This window comes from Toxorhynchites rutilus, chromosome 3 (assembly GCF_029784135.1).
Source record: "Toxorhynchites rutilus septentrionalis strain SRP chromosome 3, ASM2978413v1, whole genome shotgun sequence".
Classification (NCBI taxonomy): Eukaryota; Metazoa; Arthropoda; class Insecta; order Diptera; family Culicidae; genus Toxorhynchites; species Toxorhynchites rutilus.
Genome location: NC_073746.1, coordinates 233,134,758 through 233,151,741, shown reverse-complemented (window position 1 = coordinate 233,151,741; position 16,984 = coordinate 233,134,758). Strand labels below are relative to the sequence as shown.

Sequence of the window (16,984 nt, the reverse complement as noted above, 5' to 3'; positions counted from 1 at the left end):
TGTAAAACGTCAAATAAAATCGAGGGGAACTTGAATGAATTGTTTGATTCGCGTTGACAATGAAATTGGATAAACAAAAGTATACCAATGGAAGTTTCGCATTGAGTGCGACAACAGGTATGAAATATAATTTGATGAAATTATTTTTCTGTTATTTAATCAATGTTTTTGTCATGCGAAAATAATGTCAGTTTTCATAACATTTCCCAGTTCCCAGTTAAAAAGCAGACCAGTTAAACCAGGACTAGTTAGCGAACGATTACTGTATTTGAAGAAAAGAAAAAAATATAATAGATTTTTTTTCATTTTTTTAGATGAAGGCATTTGAGAACAAATTTTGTTATGCAATGTAGTTACGTAAACAAAAAAAAATGAAAATTATCAAAACGCACTATCATAGCCAAAAACAACCATAAACCAGTTCTATTAAATTTATATACATTCAGTTGCAAGCGTAGCAACGCTTGCACCGGGTTCAGCTATCATTCAAATAAAAATAAATGGAATAATCTTTTTTTATCTGTATTATAGTGACTTTCAACTCATTTGGCTGGTTCGTCACTTTTTACTTCCATTTTTGGAAGAATGTCGGGAGTGAGAATTGAACTCGTGACCTTTAGCGTGAGAGGCATGGATGTTATCACTACGCCAGATCGCCTCCACAAGGAATAATCTTTAAATGAATTGGAATTTTCTTTCGATAAAGCCAAAATTCCTGAAATAATTTGAAGTTCTACGTCTCTTTGAAAAGAATAAAAACAATAAAAGTCCGGAGATTATGTAACTTCATCTTCAAATAAGTTGGATTTTTTTGCGATGTAGCCAAATTTCTGAAACAACTTAAAGTTCTACGCCTCTTTAAAAACAAACAATAAAAGTTGGGGTGTATGTAACTATATTTTTTAAACTAAGCGTTTCCTTTCTTACATGATCTTATTTACAGTAATACTAAGCAATGTTTAAGTAATCCTTCAACTCATTCCGAGCGATTTCAGTAAAATTTATAAAACACAACGACAGAGGAAAAACAAATGGAATGCGTTTATATGTGAAAATCAACTGTTACTGATGACGTTGTTATACCGTACATAGAGCGCTACATATACAACGTGAACGTCAACGTTATGTGAACAACTCTCGGACATGTCTTGCCGACATCGATGTGGCCGTTGATGATGTAGGAGAATGCCACGCTATTTCCAAAATGTTTGAAGTTTCTTTACGTTGCCGTTCCGTCGTACGTGCAGCGCACTTGTGTCGATCCAATATGTCCGTGCTCAGGCGTGGACATTCTTGTGTACCTCCAGCTTGATGTCATACAGGCACTGTAGTACCTCCTGAACGACTGGTTCCTTCTTTGCGTTGAAAGCACGGGCCATCTCCTCGATACGAATCTTGGTGTCGGCGTCAATTTTATTCGAGACTCCCTCGCGGGAACCTATGTGCTGCAGAAGTAAGGAAACGTCATTAAGGATCGAAAATATTCTAGGGGGTTACATTTATTGGCGCGATACGTTTTCCATAATGGATGTTAAAAGCAGATGTCGTCATATTTCGTTTTAATAAGAATTCTGATAAGCTCTGGGTTTTTGTGGAAACTAATACTTTGTTTTAAAAAATCGCAGCTAAGCTCGATATATATATTTCAGTTTGGTCCTGGGATGCCAGGTGATTTTTTTCAAATGTCTTCACAATCATATCGGAGGAAACTAAAATTCATAACGTACTTTTGAACAAAGTTTGATAGCTTATACAATGTTCATTCTAATTGGTATTGTTATAGACGCATTTAATTAAATTTACCTTGAGAATTTGAAGATTATTTTAATAAATGTGAACAAAGAATATATTGCGCAACTGGAATTTTATGAGTTTAAAAATGATAATTGACTTGATAAACCGTTGGTTTAGTGAGTTCCAGTTCTTCCACAAAAACAGAACTGTGATAGCAAAATTTGTTTATTTTTAGCTTTGAAGTTCTGGTTGAAACTCAAACCATATCCATAAAACGTTGAGAAAATTATTGAAAAGGTATGTAACCGGAAAACCTGGTCATTTGAAAGTCCTATAGGGTGGCGCATATGTCGCGCAACGCTCTCGGAAGGAAAACAACTATCGATCGTGTTGGTTCCTAAGCGGTACCAGTTGACGACTTTGTATCGTTTTTTATTCGAGAATAAAGATTTTGTATCGAGAGGCATTTTTTTATACGAAATTTTATTTTGTGCAAATCGGTTGCGTGACTTATGCGCCACCCTGTATGTTAATCAATTATATAGTAGGGGAGAGGGGGGCACATTTTGACGTAGGACTACGTCTTTCATTTCTATACCGGGGTGTAAAATCAAAGTTTGATTGAGTTTCATTTGTATGGCAGCCCCACCTAAGAGAGGGGGAGGAGTATCTAACCACCATAGAATCATTTATTGCACCCTAAAAACTCCCTATGCAAAATTTGGTTCCATTTGCTTGATTAATTCTCGAGTAATGCAGAAATTTGAGTTTCATTTGTATGGCAGCCCAACCTAAGAGAGGGGGAGGAGTATCTAACCACCATAAAAACATTTTTGCAGAAATTTGTGTTTCATTTGTATGGCAGCCCCACCTAAGAGAGGGGGAGGAGTATCTAACCACCATAGAATCATTTATTGCACCCTAAAAACTCCATATGCAAAATTTGGTTCCATTTGCTTGATTAATTCTCGAGTAATGTAGAAATTTGAGTTTCATTTGTATGGCAGCCCCACCTAAGAGAGGGGGAGGAGTATCTAACCACCATAAAACATTTATTGCACCCTAAAATCTCAATATGCCAAATTTGATTTCGTTTACTTGATTAATTTTCGAGTAATGCAGAAATTTGTGTTTCATTTTTTGTGTTTCAACACGTATGCTGTTTTCTACGGGTACCGTTTGGTACTGGAGTTTGTTGCTGTTGCTGTTGATGCCTGCCGTTGCTGCGGATTGTTTTTGTATTGAGAGCTGTTGAATGAAATACGAGACCGGCTTCTTTTTGCATGAGTTCTGTTATTGAATTATATATTAATGAAGATGAATTATTACACTTGGTTTTTTGTCGTTCATAATTTTCTCTTTGCAATGGTATTTTTGCGTCCTTGTTAGCATAAGTGTTATTTATTTATTTTTATTTTCAATGAATTTATATTTATATTTCTGGACACAACTGTGTTGCTTCTGGAGTGTTCATTATCGAGATAATTCTAATTTTTCAAACACCTCTACAGATATTTGCATTCCTGGAATTGTTATGATGTCTGCTGCAATATCTAATAAAGTATCAGTGTGTTGCTTGAATATGCAAAGCATAGGCGCTAGGAATATAATAAAAATACATGAGTTGCGTAAAAAAAGAGCATTTCTAGTGTTGATATCGCTTGTGTATGCGAAACGTGGTTGACTGACAGTAAAAATTCGAGTTTAGTTCAAGTCAGTGGTTATAACACTATGAGAAATGATAGAATTGGGAAAATAGGAGGCGGATTATTACTGTATATTCGAAAATGTTACAAATTCAAAGTTTTGCAATCGTTATTTGTTGAACGTCAAGTTTGTTGTTTTCGTCAAGTTTGCGTTGTTTCAAATTAAAGGGTTATTGCTTGAATAAAAAGACTAAGCTTGGAGTTTTTAAAAGTTTCATTTTACCATACTTCATGACTTTCTCTTGCTTTCGTTTGATATGCAAACTTTGGACATGCTAAGGGTAGCACTTAATACTTGTGTTCGTTTCGTTTTCAATCTCAACCGCCTGGACAGCGTTTCTCATTTACAAATCGAACTTTTGGGTTACTCATTCCACAACTATATCAAAGTTCGTTCTTGTATTATGATTCAGAAAATAATCACTACAAAATGCCCTTCATATTTGTATGAGAAATTGACGCCTTTCAGAAGTGACAGACTAAATAAATATGTTTTACCGACACACACCACTGCATTATATGGGAAAACATTATTTGTAAGAGGTGTTTGTCTTTGGAATTCTCTTCTCAATCATATGAGAAATCACAAATTGTTCACAACATTCAAGAAGCAATGCAAAGAATACCTGAATTAATTTTAATAATTGTTATAGTTTTTTTTGTTTTCTCAATAATTGAATTGTATTATTGTGATTTTTTTTGTGTTATGTTAGTAGTAATAAGCCGTATGCAAGCTGGATAGGGGCTGCCATACAAATGAAACACAAACTTCTACATAACTTGAAAACTAATCAAAAAAATGGAGCCAAATTTGGTATGTTAGGGTTTTTTGGATACGAGAAATGTTTCTATGATGGTATGACACCTCTCTCTCCTCTGGAATGGAGAGGGAGTCCAGTAAAAAATAATACATATATTCCAACCAAACATGACAATTGAAAATTTACGGAAAACTCTGAAGGAAAGTGGGGAAATTAAGAAGATTCGAATTCGCATATCTTCTACAATTATATAGTGACAAACGTTGTTGATCCATTTGATGTTTGCGCTAATTGAATTTTGTTCGCGAGTGGAAATGGATTTTAATGTGATAAAACGCACTCCTATATCTTCTTCTATCTATATAAAAAAATTGATCACCGAATATGTTGATAATAGCAAAACTCGAGAATAGAATTGTCCGATTTAAGATTGTCTTTATTCTATCATATTTACTGTATCAAACATTTATTCCATGTAACGGAGAAATATGTTATTTGCAAGTGGTTGAAAAATCTTCGAGAATTGTGTCTGAAATGGATGTGTGGATGTGATAACGAAAAATAAATTTTGGACGGGACGAAGTTTGCCGGGTCATCTAGTAAATAAATAAATGAGACCCCGTAGACGTAATATTTTATACAACCTTGAATCAACGCAAATGCGTTGCTACTTGCCGTGACATTATCGACCTCAAAGAATTCGAACTTGTGGAAGAGCTTGCCAATCAAGGTGTGATCGACGTCACACTAATCTTGACAATTCGTGAAGCTGTTGTTCCCGGTTTTATCAATTTTGGATTCATTCGAGTTGGGACGAGGAATTACTAGCTGAATCCCATGCCATGTTTCAATTGTTGGAATTACAATCCCCTACAACAAACAGATATAGCCGAACATGCAAACTAAATATAAAATCTTTCATTGCTCATATTTTAATATGCTGGAAAAAGCACACTGAATTATTTTCAACAAGTGGAACATTACGCTTTATTTTAGCAAATTAGATAAGATGGTCAGGTTTGTATTGCTACCGAACAGGTTTAAATCATAAAGATGAGCAACGTTATTTACGTAACGTATTACAATTTCAATCTCATTTTTCAATTAATCAATTGAAATTCTGTCACGTGCTACATCGCAACGCGAAATTGTGAATATTGTGAACTGACTACTATTCATTTTATTCATGTCAATGTTAATCTGCTAGCAAATTTCAAAACGTATTCTACATCTATGACAAAAGCATATTCCCAACTAACCTTCGCTTCGAAATCCTTGAACTGTCTTTCCCGCTCGACGCGGTACTTCTCAATCTCATCGGTGGCCTCATCCTTGGCTTGCTTCAAGCGACGTGTCTTACCTAGGTTGGAGAAATGGTTGAGAATTAGCAGGAACATTGACCAGTGAAAACTTTTCTATCAGAAAATATAACCTGATACAGGGTCATGTGACCAACCAGCATTTTCACTGTCGCGAGCGGTATCACTAATTACTTACGTTTGCGAGCCTCTCCGACTTTTTCGGCAGCCTTCTTTTCCGCGGTCAGCAGCTGCTGAATTCCTTGAGTGTTGCTGGCCATGCTAAACAAATCCCGGGAATCTTAGCGTAGAATAAACCAAAACAGGATATGATCGAATTAAGCGAAAACCGAGTACTGCGACTGCTTCAGTGTAGCGAACGATGAGTAGAACCGTCCACACCAAAGTCACGGGTTGATTTGCGTTTGCACCAAATTTACTATTACATTACCACGGACAGTGTGACATACTGATATACAGAAATGAGCTGGTGGTAGTTGCGTTTGTTGATTATCATCTGACCGACACTTGTTGGAAGATAAAAATCTCCCTTATTCCGAGCGGCAAATACTGTGAATGATTAGAGTCACAGCATATCCGAAGAAGAATAACGTGACTATAGCTGTCTTTCGATGAGATTTGAAATCATGTCCCCTTCTGTTATCGATTCGGGTAAAAAAAGAGCTGAAAAGTAAGGTAAGGAGCTAACGATTACTGTAATGTCACATCACTCGTGTTGTGGAATGAGGGGAATGGTGTGTGGAAGCGGCGAAAGCACTTGTATTAATATACTTGTACACGATAAAATGGGATAAAAGCTTTTCGAACCAATCAAGAAAGTGGAAGGGAGGAACAATCTATATTATTCAAGCTTTCGCTCGGCTTAGTTTCTCCTGAATACATACCATACACAGTACATTCTATACAACTTGTATGCAATGAAAAATTGTGTACAATGATCCGTTTTATAAAATTAAGGTACTGAAGTAGAATTTGTATACTGGGGAACACTTTACGAAATTTTAAACGAGACATGTTACTAAAATTGAGGATATTGGGAGTTTACCCAGCGAATTATGGCGTTAAAACAAATAGTGGCACAAATGTATGGGAAAATAAAAGCTTTCTTCTGTCACTACTACTGGTTTTGTTTTCAAAGCTGCTGTCCAAGGTGTTTCCGGACGGACTAGAAAATTTGGTCCAGTGACGATACAAGCAACCTGCGGGGGCGTTATAAAATTTATTGTCTTACCGGAACCGGAGCTATTGGAAACAAGGTTCAGGACTATTGTAAAAGGACTTATTAACCGCTTTTCGTTCATTGACCAGTACGGTGTGTTGAAACAACATTATTCTGCTCGTTGATAGTTTCTGGCTAGTGTATACATCTAATGGAACAAACCTGATCCGCAAGCTACCTTTCCAGTGTTTGGTTCGTGGAATTGCCCAGGGCTTCAAAATCCACTTGCGCTTCCAAACTTTCGTCATTATTACCTTAGCATATAATCAACGACCTTTACAGGGACACCAAATTTGATGGATTAGAGTTCAGAAAAGTTTGACGTTGGACTACGTCTTTCATTGCTATACCGGGGTGTAAAATCAAAGTTTCGAAAACGAAAGCGTTACGCCGGAGACCGAGATTTTGAGCGTTAATAGCTCCTAAACAACCGAACGAAATGGTATGATAAACACTTCATTCGAAAGATGATGATGATGATGTTGGATTAAAGAGGCTTTAAACTTTTCAGTTCAATCGCCTCTAGCCTTGAGAAAGGCCTTGGGGTTTTTTGACGTAGGACTACGTCTTTCATTTCTATACCGGGGTGTAAAATCAAAGTTTCGAAAACGAAAGCGTTACGCCGGAGACCGAGATTTTGAGCGTTAATAGCTCCTAAACAACTGAACGAAATGGTATGATAAACACTTCATTCGAAAGATAAAATGTCTACGCGTTCTATACTTGTTACTTTTTGATCCAAAAACTTGTTTCAATAGTCTTAAAATTGCTTTCAAAACAGGCTATTGAAATCACCAATCGGTATATAAGCGAGCGCCGCTCGGAATTCCACTCAGTTCTAATTGAACAGCGATTGGAGCATGTTGTCGCTGTTGTGGTGAAGCTCTTCGTTTATCATGAAAGCGCTGATGAACGGTGTCACCAAGAGCCTGTTTGTGCACCTTAGGCCAGACATGAATCCATCAGGAGGAGAGTGATGCCACAAACGGTTCCCCGGGAAGATCTCGAAGCAGCCGCTACACACACACACACACACACATACACGCGCGGAATTCTTTCCGTTTGGATGCCATTCAGCATCGAGAAAGATCCGGAAAATAATCTGCCAGTTCCTCTGGAAATTTAAAAAGACGGGTGGGTAATGTCGGGGACATAACCGGAGTGACGTAGGACTATACAAAGGGGACAGCTTTTGTTAAATATATATTTTAAATATATTGTTTTATTTTCTTCACCTACGTGAATACCTACCTATCTACCTGAAAAATGGATTAGTTTACTGTTTACTCTTTATGAATATGTTGATGGTTCTGAAAAGAACCTTTGGTGTTGTGTTTTTGTTATCACTCGATATTCCCATCTTGTTCGGCTAAACCTTCCTGTTTAGCGATTTGTTGTCACTCGCCACAGCTTTCACAGTTGGAAAAATTCTTCCCATCCAGCTTGTGACATATTTTACAGTAAATTACATTCAATGGCACGTCGCATTACCACCACTCAGTGCCGGATTGGAGGTAATTTTAACCTGTAATTGAACATTTGCGATGACAGTGGTACAGTGTCGACTTTCAATGTGGGGTCATAATTTGGATCTCTATGTTTACAAAAATGTCCAACTAAATAAGTCGCATTACATGTCCGTCCAATTAGCTAAATGTCGAACTAATTGTAGATTACTGTACTTTAAATCTGGAAACAATTTAAGAATTGGTGAAAATTGAATAATCAGGAAAGTCCCCAACTATCAATAAGCTCAGAACAACTGCCAAATTCACATACTCATCAAATCCTGGCAAACAAATTATGAAAACATCAATTTGTGTTTTATTATTATTTTGGATAATGTTTTAGAAAGCATTGAACTTTATTTCCTAAACTCTTTTTTGGAAAGTTTAATGGCCCTGAAAAGCGCCTTGTTTTATGGAATGGTTCCAATTTAGAAAACTTAGTACTCGTGGTTTTGAAAAAAACCATTTCGAACGCCCTCGATGCCGCCTTGTTCTGGATTTGCCACCAAAGCAGTTTGTATAAACAAACTTTTTTCTTCTGCTACCTGATGCCGTTTTGCGATTGCGTTTGCCACTCGCCATTCGCTGCAACTGCCTGTTGTCTTGATGTCCACCGAACCGAATGTGTTATGTTCCGAATGCAGGTTTTCTTATCGTCGCGAGCAGCTTTGCCAGCTAACTCGATCACTCCGGCGGCCGAAACTATATAACGCCGGCTAGATGGACTGGTACACAGGTACTAACGCGCTCGACCTAGCTACCTTTTCCGGTGCAATTGGCGGATACACCTACGGGAAATTGCAGACCACCACGGTTCGAGCGGGATTTTGCCTTTCCCTTCTCTTTTCCTCCTTTGTTGAGTACACGATGACGATGCCGTACAACCACACGGGTTTACGGTTTAAAGGAAAATAAGATATCTTTTTGGGGTCCGCGTGTTTTATACTCTAGCGGTACACACTCACAGGATAGATACAAATCGGCAGACTCAGCCAAAGGGGCGGGTCCAACGAGACGAACGAATGAGCGTTAAAAGGGAGCGATGGCAAAAAAATACATTCATATTGATTTTAACCTCCGACCGAGAAGGTCGCTTTTATTTTCAGCTCAGCAGTTGGACGTTTTGGACAAGCGGACTAGGACGTCCTCCCCCCCCGGCGTTTTCGAAAGGAGTGATTTCAACGGTTTTAGTGTGGCAGCAGAAAAAGAAGCAGGAAACAACAGTTCGTTTCGACCGTGAGGAGCGGGCGCCTACCGGTGAACCGGAAAAGCGCGCGCTTACGCGGCGTCACTGACGCCACGCCCCCTTCTTCTTTTCTGGCAGTGTTGCCAATTTTAATAGTAGTGCTTAGTGTTTACAACATAAAATAAAATTTAAAAAGAATACGCACGCGTACGGACTGTGAAGTGACAGGAGGGAATAATTCCAAAAGTTTACCCGCGATATTGGTGGTTTTTCAAGTGCTCTTGTATAAAAAGTAGTATTTTCTGGGAACATATCCCCAAGTGTCAAGCCCTCACAAGAATAACTCAGTGCTTTAGTGCAAAGTGAAACCCACTTGTCGGCTATACCTAGGGTGTAGCCAGACAACAAAATGGCTTCCAGTAGCTCCGGGCCTCCTCAAGGCCGGGCTACAAACCTGTACGAAGGGAAACCTACCCAACGTACCTCTCCAAAGTGGGCCGACCCACTCAACGGCAATTTGCAGATTCTGCTCCTTCGTGCAACAGGAGAGAACGTGATCCCTTCCAATCCGTTCATAGTTAGTAAAACTATCTCCAACGTTGCGGGGGATAAATTTAACAGCGCGAGACCACAACGAGACGAAAAAAAGAGGACGCAGTATATTCTTACAACCAAGGACAAGGATATTATTGGTAAGCTCCTTTCAATAACTAAATTGATAGATGAAACCCCTGTTGAAGTTATTTTTCACCCAACATTAAATCAACGCAAATGCGTTGTCACTTGCCGTGATGTCATTGACATCAAAGAATCCGTACTGGTTACTGAGCTTTCCGATCAAGGTGTGATCGATGTCAAGCGTATTACCAGGAAGGAGAACAACATTGTTGTCCCAACGGCAACCTTAATTTTGACCATTCGTGGAACGGTTGTTCCCGATTTCATTTATTTCGGGTTCATTCGAGTCGGGACTAGAAACTTCTACCCTAATCCCATGCAATGCTACAAATGCTATAAATTTGGGCATACGACCAAGCGATGCAAGCGCGAAAATCCGCTTTGCAGAAACTGCGGCCAAGAACATCCGGAACAAAAAACAGAAGCAAACATAGTTTGCAATGCTTCAGCTTTTTGTGTCAACTGCCAAGGAAACCACTCCTCTTCCAGTAGGAATTGTCCCGTATGGCAAAATGAAAATAAAATTACCAGAATCAGAATCGATAATGGAATTTCACACAAAGAGGCAAAGGAACAGTTTCAACTTCAAAACAATGGCTCTTCATTCGCAAGTGTTCTGCAAAACAGACTCACCAACTTGCAAAAGCCAGCACCCACATGTAACTGCAAATGTAACTGCGCCTCGGCCGCTTCGGCCACTTCTAGTCGCGAAAGCACCCCCCCAATTGACACTACATTCGATACAACCATGACAGATTCAACAACTGGTAGTTCATCAACTGAATCCGAAAGCGAATCAGTCATTTCTATGGATACGTCTGATGTTCCAAACAAAAACAAAAACAAAAGAAAAATAACTAAAGGATCATCCTCAGAGACAGATCAAAAATCTGAAGATGAGACCCAAACAAACAAGGACAAGAAAAGAACTAAGAATGAACAAAGACAGACACCAACAACAAATAACAATACAACCCCAACAGAAAACAACAACAACAACAACACACATCAAACAAAAAACAACAATAACAACAACAGCAACGCACATTCAACAAAAAACAACACAAACACAACAAACACTCCAAAGACTTCTACACCAAACAAAAACAACACCAATACCTCAAAGAAAGCTTCTCTTTCCAAGGGTAAAGGACCATCGAACTAATTCTCTTTGAATAGTTCAAACATACACACAATTAAGACTTAGGAATTAGAGTTAAAAACACCAACACATTCACTCCAACACAGAAATTCGGGATACAATGGAACATCAGAAGTATCCGACGAAATATTCTAGAACTGAAAATGCTTATTTCAAACTCTAATCCCACAGTCATAGCCCTTCAAGAAACTATGACTCCAAACAACTTCGATAAACACTTCATCTCAAAATATATCACATATTTCAAAGAGGGTCCCAACCCTTCAAAAAACGGAGTTGCAATCGCAATCAAAGATGGCACTCCACATGATCTTCTTCCCATTACCACTGATCTTCAGGCAGTGGTAGTGCGCATTAAACACCCCTTTCCAATCACCGTCGTTAGCATCTACATCACTAATGATTCCGATCCGAACACTCTACGCGGCCAACTGGACCATCTGTTCGCCCAACTTCCCGCCCCAATCATGCTTATGGGTGATTTCAACGCCCACTCATACGCCTGGGGAGGTGCATACCTCGATCGAAAAGGATCCATCATTGAGGATTTCATATCCGACCATTCTCTTCTCCTTCTTAACAACGGCCAACACACCAGAACCCATTATTCTGGTACTACTTCAGCCATCGATCTCACTATAGTATCAGACAAACTATCTTCAAAACTTTCTTGGAACATCCACGATGATACTTGCGGAAGCGATCATTTTCCAATCTTCACTTCCTTCGGCCAAACTTCTCCAGAGTTTTCAACAAGGCCAAGATGGAAATTTGAATACGCTGACTGGGCTGGCTATCAGTTTGACATTGAAAACCGCCTCTCCGCTAAACGAGATTGGACAGCCGAGGAATTCTCCAAAGTTGTCCTAGAAGTTGCAATGGTGCACATCCCCAGAACCAGTGGCATCCCTGGCAGGAAATGTGTCCCATGGTGGTCGCCTGAGCTGAAGGCAGCGATCAAAGGTCGACGTAAGGCCCTACGCAAATTAAGAAAGGCCCATCCGGACAGCCCACTGAGACCCACTCTGCTTGCAGAGTTCCAAAGGGCTCGCAAAGAAGCTAAGACTGCTATCAACACAGCCAAGCACAACAGTTGGGTTAAATTCGTCAGCGAAATTAATCCCAACGCGTCAACAAAGGATTCATGGAGTAAGATTGGCAGGCTTCATGGAAAGAAAAGAAGCAAAGAATATAATCTCCTAATTAACGGTCAATACACCAATGACCGGAAAATCATCGCCGAGGCGTTTGGAGATTTCTTTGCTTCCGCCTCCTCCAATCAAAACTACGACCAAACCTTTCTAACCCACAAAACGGAATGCGAAAGAATTCCCATCGATTTTCATACCGATGTGGAATTTGACTTCAACAAAAACCTCTCCCTCAAAGAGCTCGATTGGGTACTGAACAAAGTCAAACAAGGATCCACAGGACCTGATGACATCAGCTACCCTATGCTTAAGAATCTACCCCATCTCGAGAAAAAAGCACTTCTGAAGCTCCTCAACAAAGTCTGGGACAGTGGAACCCTCCCCAGTTGCTGGAAAGAGGGTTTAATGATTTGTATCCCGAAACCAGACATGAACAACCATCTTCTTGACAATTTCCGCCCCATCACTCTTCTAAGTTGTGTTGGGAAAGTCTTGGAAAAAATGATCAATCGACGCTTAACGACTTTTCTAGAGTCAAATAAGCTGATTGATCCCAGACAATTCGCCTTCCGTGCGGGAAAAGGTACAGAAGATTGCCTTGTAGCAATCGAAAAAATCCTAGACGACGCAACTGAAAAATTACACCACATTGATATTGTTTCCCTGGATTTATCCAAGGCCTTCGATCGGGCATGGAGGTACCCAGTGCTGAAAAGCCTTTTCGACTGGGGGATTCGTGGGAGGTTAGGTCTCTTCGTTAAAAGTTTTCTAGAAAACCGGTCTTTCAAAACCGTTATTAACAACCACCAATCTTCTCTAAAAATCCCAGAAAACGGCTTCCCACAAGGCTCAGCACTTTCACCAACCCTCTTCAACATTGCCATGCAATCTCTATTCGAGATTATCCCGGACCATATAAAGGTCATAGTCTATGCAGATGACATCACTCTTATCTCTACGAGCTGCTTCGGCTTAATCCAGAGAAAGAGGCTTCAAAAAACCTTAGACTCCATCCAAAACTGGGCTCTAAAAACAGGTTTCAAACTTTCCCCGGAGAAATCCAAACACATACATATCGGAAAAGCTCTCAGAAGGAGAACCTATCTTCAGCTCAACAAAATCCCGATCCCTACAATGAGGACATTGAAAATACTAGGGGTTACTTTCGACAAGAAACTCAACTTCCTATCACATTCCCAAAAGACCAAAATAGCCACCAGAAAGAAATTGAACATCATCAAGGCTATCGCAGGCAACCTAGCCTCTGGCCATAGAAAGACGCTGCTAAATGTTGTAAATGTTTGGTTGGTCCCACAAATCCTTTACGGAATAGGCACCTTCAGCCGTGGAGGGGACAGGGTGTTAAACACCATTCAACCAATTTACAATAAAGCAATTCGGCTCGCAATTGGCGCTTTTCCCACCAGTCCTACTCTTGCTGTAATGGCAGAAAGTGGGCAACTTCCCTTCACCCACCTGGTAACAAAAGCCATCACGAATAAAGCCATCCGTCACTTGTCTCTCCCCGAAAGCGACCACAATGTCCCATTAATAAATAGGGCTAAAACATGGTTCAAAAATCTCACGAACAAAGATCTTCCCGATATATGTGAACGTTCATCTGCGACGGGAAGAAATTGGAACGTCAAACCGCCGAACATTAACCTTGAACTTCTCAAGGCAGTTCGGGCGGGAGACCCTTCTCCAAAAGTCAAAGCCTGCTTCAATAACCTCGTTGCATCCAATTTTCAAATCAACCACCAGGTATACACAGATGGTTCAGTCAGTGCCGATGGAGTTGGATGTGGAATCTTTGAGAGTAGATACACGGGTAGCTTTTCTCTTCCACCGCAATGCTCCATCTTCAGTGCGGAAGCTTTCGCCCTTCTAATAGCTACCCAAGAATGCACCCATGAGTTTCTTCCTACCACAATATTCTCAGACTCAGCTAGCTGTCTCCACGATCTTCTAAGTGGAAACAGCAAACACCCATGGATTAAGCAAACAGAAGAGGCTGCTTCAAATAAAAACATCTCCTTCTGCTGGGTTCCTGGTCACTCAGGAATCCGCGGAAACACAGCCGCCGACATACTGGCCGGCAAGGGCAGCAAAATAGAACCCCCAGACATGCCCTGTCCTCCATCTGACATTGTCCGCTGGGTAAAACAGCAAGTCCGTGAAAGCTGGGACATAGGTTGGATAAACAGCCGTCCCACCCATCTTCTTCAAATTAAAAATTCCACTCTTCCTTGGGAGGACCGTCTCAATAGTAAGGAAAGGCAAGTCCTTACCCGTCTTCGAATTGGGCACACTAACTTCACCCACTCACACTTGTTCTGCAGAGCCGAAAAACCCCAATGTGCTTGCAACGAAGCTCCGGTTTCCGTTAGCCACCTTTTACTTGAATGTCAACATACCAAAGATGCTCGAGTCCGACACAACATAGGTCAGAGTCTCCGAGATATCCTCAGTAGAGACGAGACCCAAGAAACCAATTTAATTGCGTTTCTGAAAGAAACCGACTTCTTTGGTAAAATCTAAACCGAAATACTAAATACCTTGGAAATTGCTTATTAAAGTTCGCCACTTCACAGTCATGTATGCGTGTTTATGTGTGTATACACATGTATGTACGGGTCGGAAGGAAGGTATTCATACATGTATATACACGCATTCAATAATAATAAATAACAAATAATATAATATATAATTTCATACCCACATCTATCTTCTATCCATTACATTATACTTTAATCAACTTCCTATTCCTACAGCCACACTCACCAAGGAGGATAAATTCATTAAATAAACTTTTCCATTTTTCAGCTCTACTATATACCATTAAATTCAAAACCACTATATTTTATTATCTATTCAAACTGTATTTCATTTCATTTCACCCCACCCCACACCCACTCCTCCCCTCTTTCCTTCCCATACCACTCCCACCCCCTTCCACTCCACTAATCCCACCCAAATCCTTTCCACTCCTTTCCTTCCTATCCTCCTGAGAGGGGCCGTTTTGTTTTTTGGTTTTGGAGCACGCCTTTCGCTAGGTCACTTGTGCTTCGTTACTGCTTTGGTCCTCGGATCAGTAAATTTTTACTTTTCTTTACAGCTTATATCAAATATCTTATGAAGCATAGGATCCCTTCCTACCTTCTTCTTTAACCGAGAGTCGAGCGGACGGATCTGATGAGTGATTTTGTTTGGTTTCCCTTTCGCCAGTCCCCTCTGGGCTGGTTTTATTGTGGCTCTTCACTGGGCTAGAGGCGAATGAACTGCAAAGTTTAAAGCCTCTTAAAAACAAAGAAAGAAGAAGAAAAAATACATTCATTACGATTTGTTCGCTCGTTGGATTCACATACAGGCTAAAAAAGGTCATTTTCAGGATCACAAAAAGTCTAAAGAGTTTATTGTTTTGTTATCACTCGATATCCCCATCTTGTTCGGCTAAACCTTTCTGTTTAGCGATTGCATTTGCCACTCGCCACAGCTTTCACAGTTGGAAAATTTCTTCCCATCCAGCTTGTGACATATTTTACAGTAAATTACATTCAATGGCACATCGCATTACCACCACTCAGTGCCGGATTGGAGGTAATTTTAACCTGTAATTGAACATTTGCGATGACAGTGGTACAGTGTCGACTTTCAATGTGGGGTCATAATTTGGATCTCTATGTTTACAAAAATATCCAACTAAATAAGTCGCATTACATGTCCGTCCAATTAGCTAAATGTCGAACTAATTGTAGATTACTGTACTTTCTATCTGGAAACAATTTAAGAATTGGTGAAAATTGAATAATCAGGAAAGTCCCCAACTATCAATAAGCTCAGAACAACTGCCAAATTCACATACTCATCAGATCTTGGCAAACAAATTATGAAAACATCAATTTGTGTTTTATTATTATTTTGGATAATGTTTTAGAAAGCATTGAACTTTATTTCCTAAACTCTTTTTTGGAAGGTTTAATGGCCCTGAAAAGCGCCTTGTTTTATGGAATGGTTCCAATTTAGAAAACTTAGTACTCGTGGTTTTGAAAAAAACCATTTCGAACGCCCTCGATGCCGCCTTGTTCTGGATTTGCCGCCAAAGCAGTTTGTATAAAGAACAAACTTTTTTGTTCTGTTACCTGATGCCGTTTTGCGATTGCGTTTGCCACTCGCCACTCGCTGCAACTGCCTGTTGTCTTGATGTCCACCGAACCGAATGTGTTCTGTTCCGAATGCAGGTTTTCTTATCGTCGCGAGCAGCTTTGCCAGCTAACTCGATCACTTCGGCGGCCGAAGCTATATAACGCCGGCTAGGTGGACTGGTACACTGGTACTAACGCGCTCGGCCTAGCTACCCTTGCGGGGAACTCCAGATCAACACGAGCGGGAACTCCAGATCAAGGTTCGAGCGGGATTTTGCCTTTCCCTTCACTTTTCCTCCTTTGCCATATCCAACCATGGCTGCTTGTGTTGGTTTGTTGATGTGAGGTGATGCGAAACGATGTGGTGTACGGTTCGGATGAGAATGATCGTTACGGCAGCGGAGAGGGGAGTTAC

General features: G+C 40.1%; 1 protein-coding gene across 1 annotated transcript; it reads right to left on the bottom strand.

Moving 5' to 3' along the window:
• Nucleotides 1-878: 878 nt before the first annotated feature.
• Nucleotides 879-6,167, bottom strand: LOC129779231 (V-type proton ATPase subunit G-like). Its single transcript, XM_055786590.1, has 3 exons — nt 5,699-6,167; nt 5,461-5,561; nt 879-1,445 (listed from the first exon to the last, which is right to left on the bottom strand). The coding sequence occupies exons 1-3, from the start codon at nt 5,778-5,780 to the stop codon at nt 1,278-1,280; spliced, it is 351 nt and encodes a 116-aa protein (XP_055642565.1). The 5' UTR covers nt 5,781-6,167; the 3' UTR covers nt 879-1,277.
• Nucleotides 6,168-16,984: the final 10,817 nt, after the last annotated feature.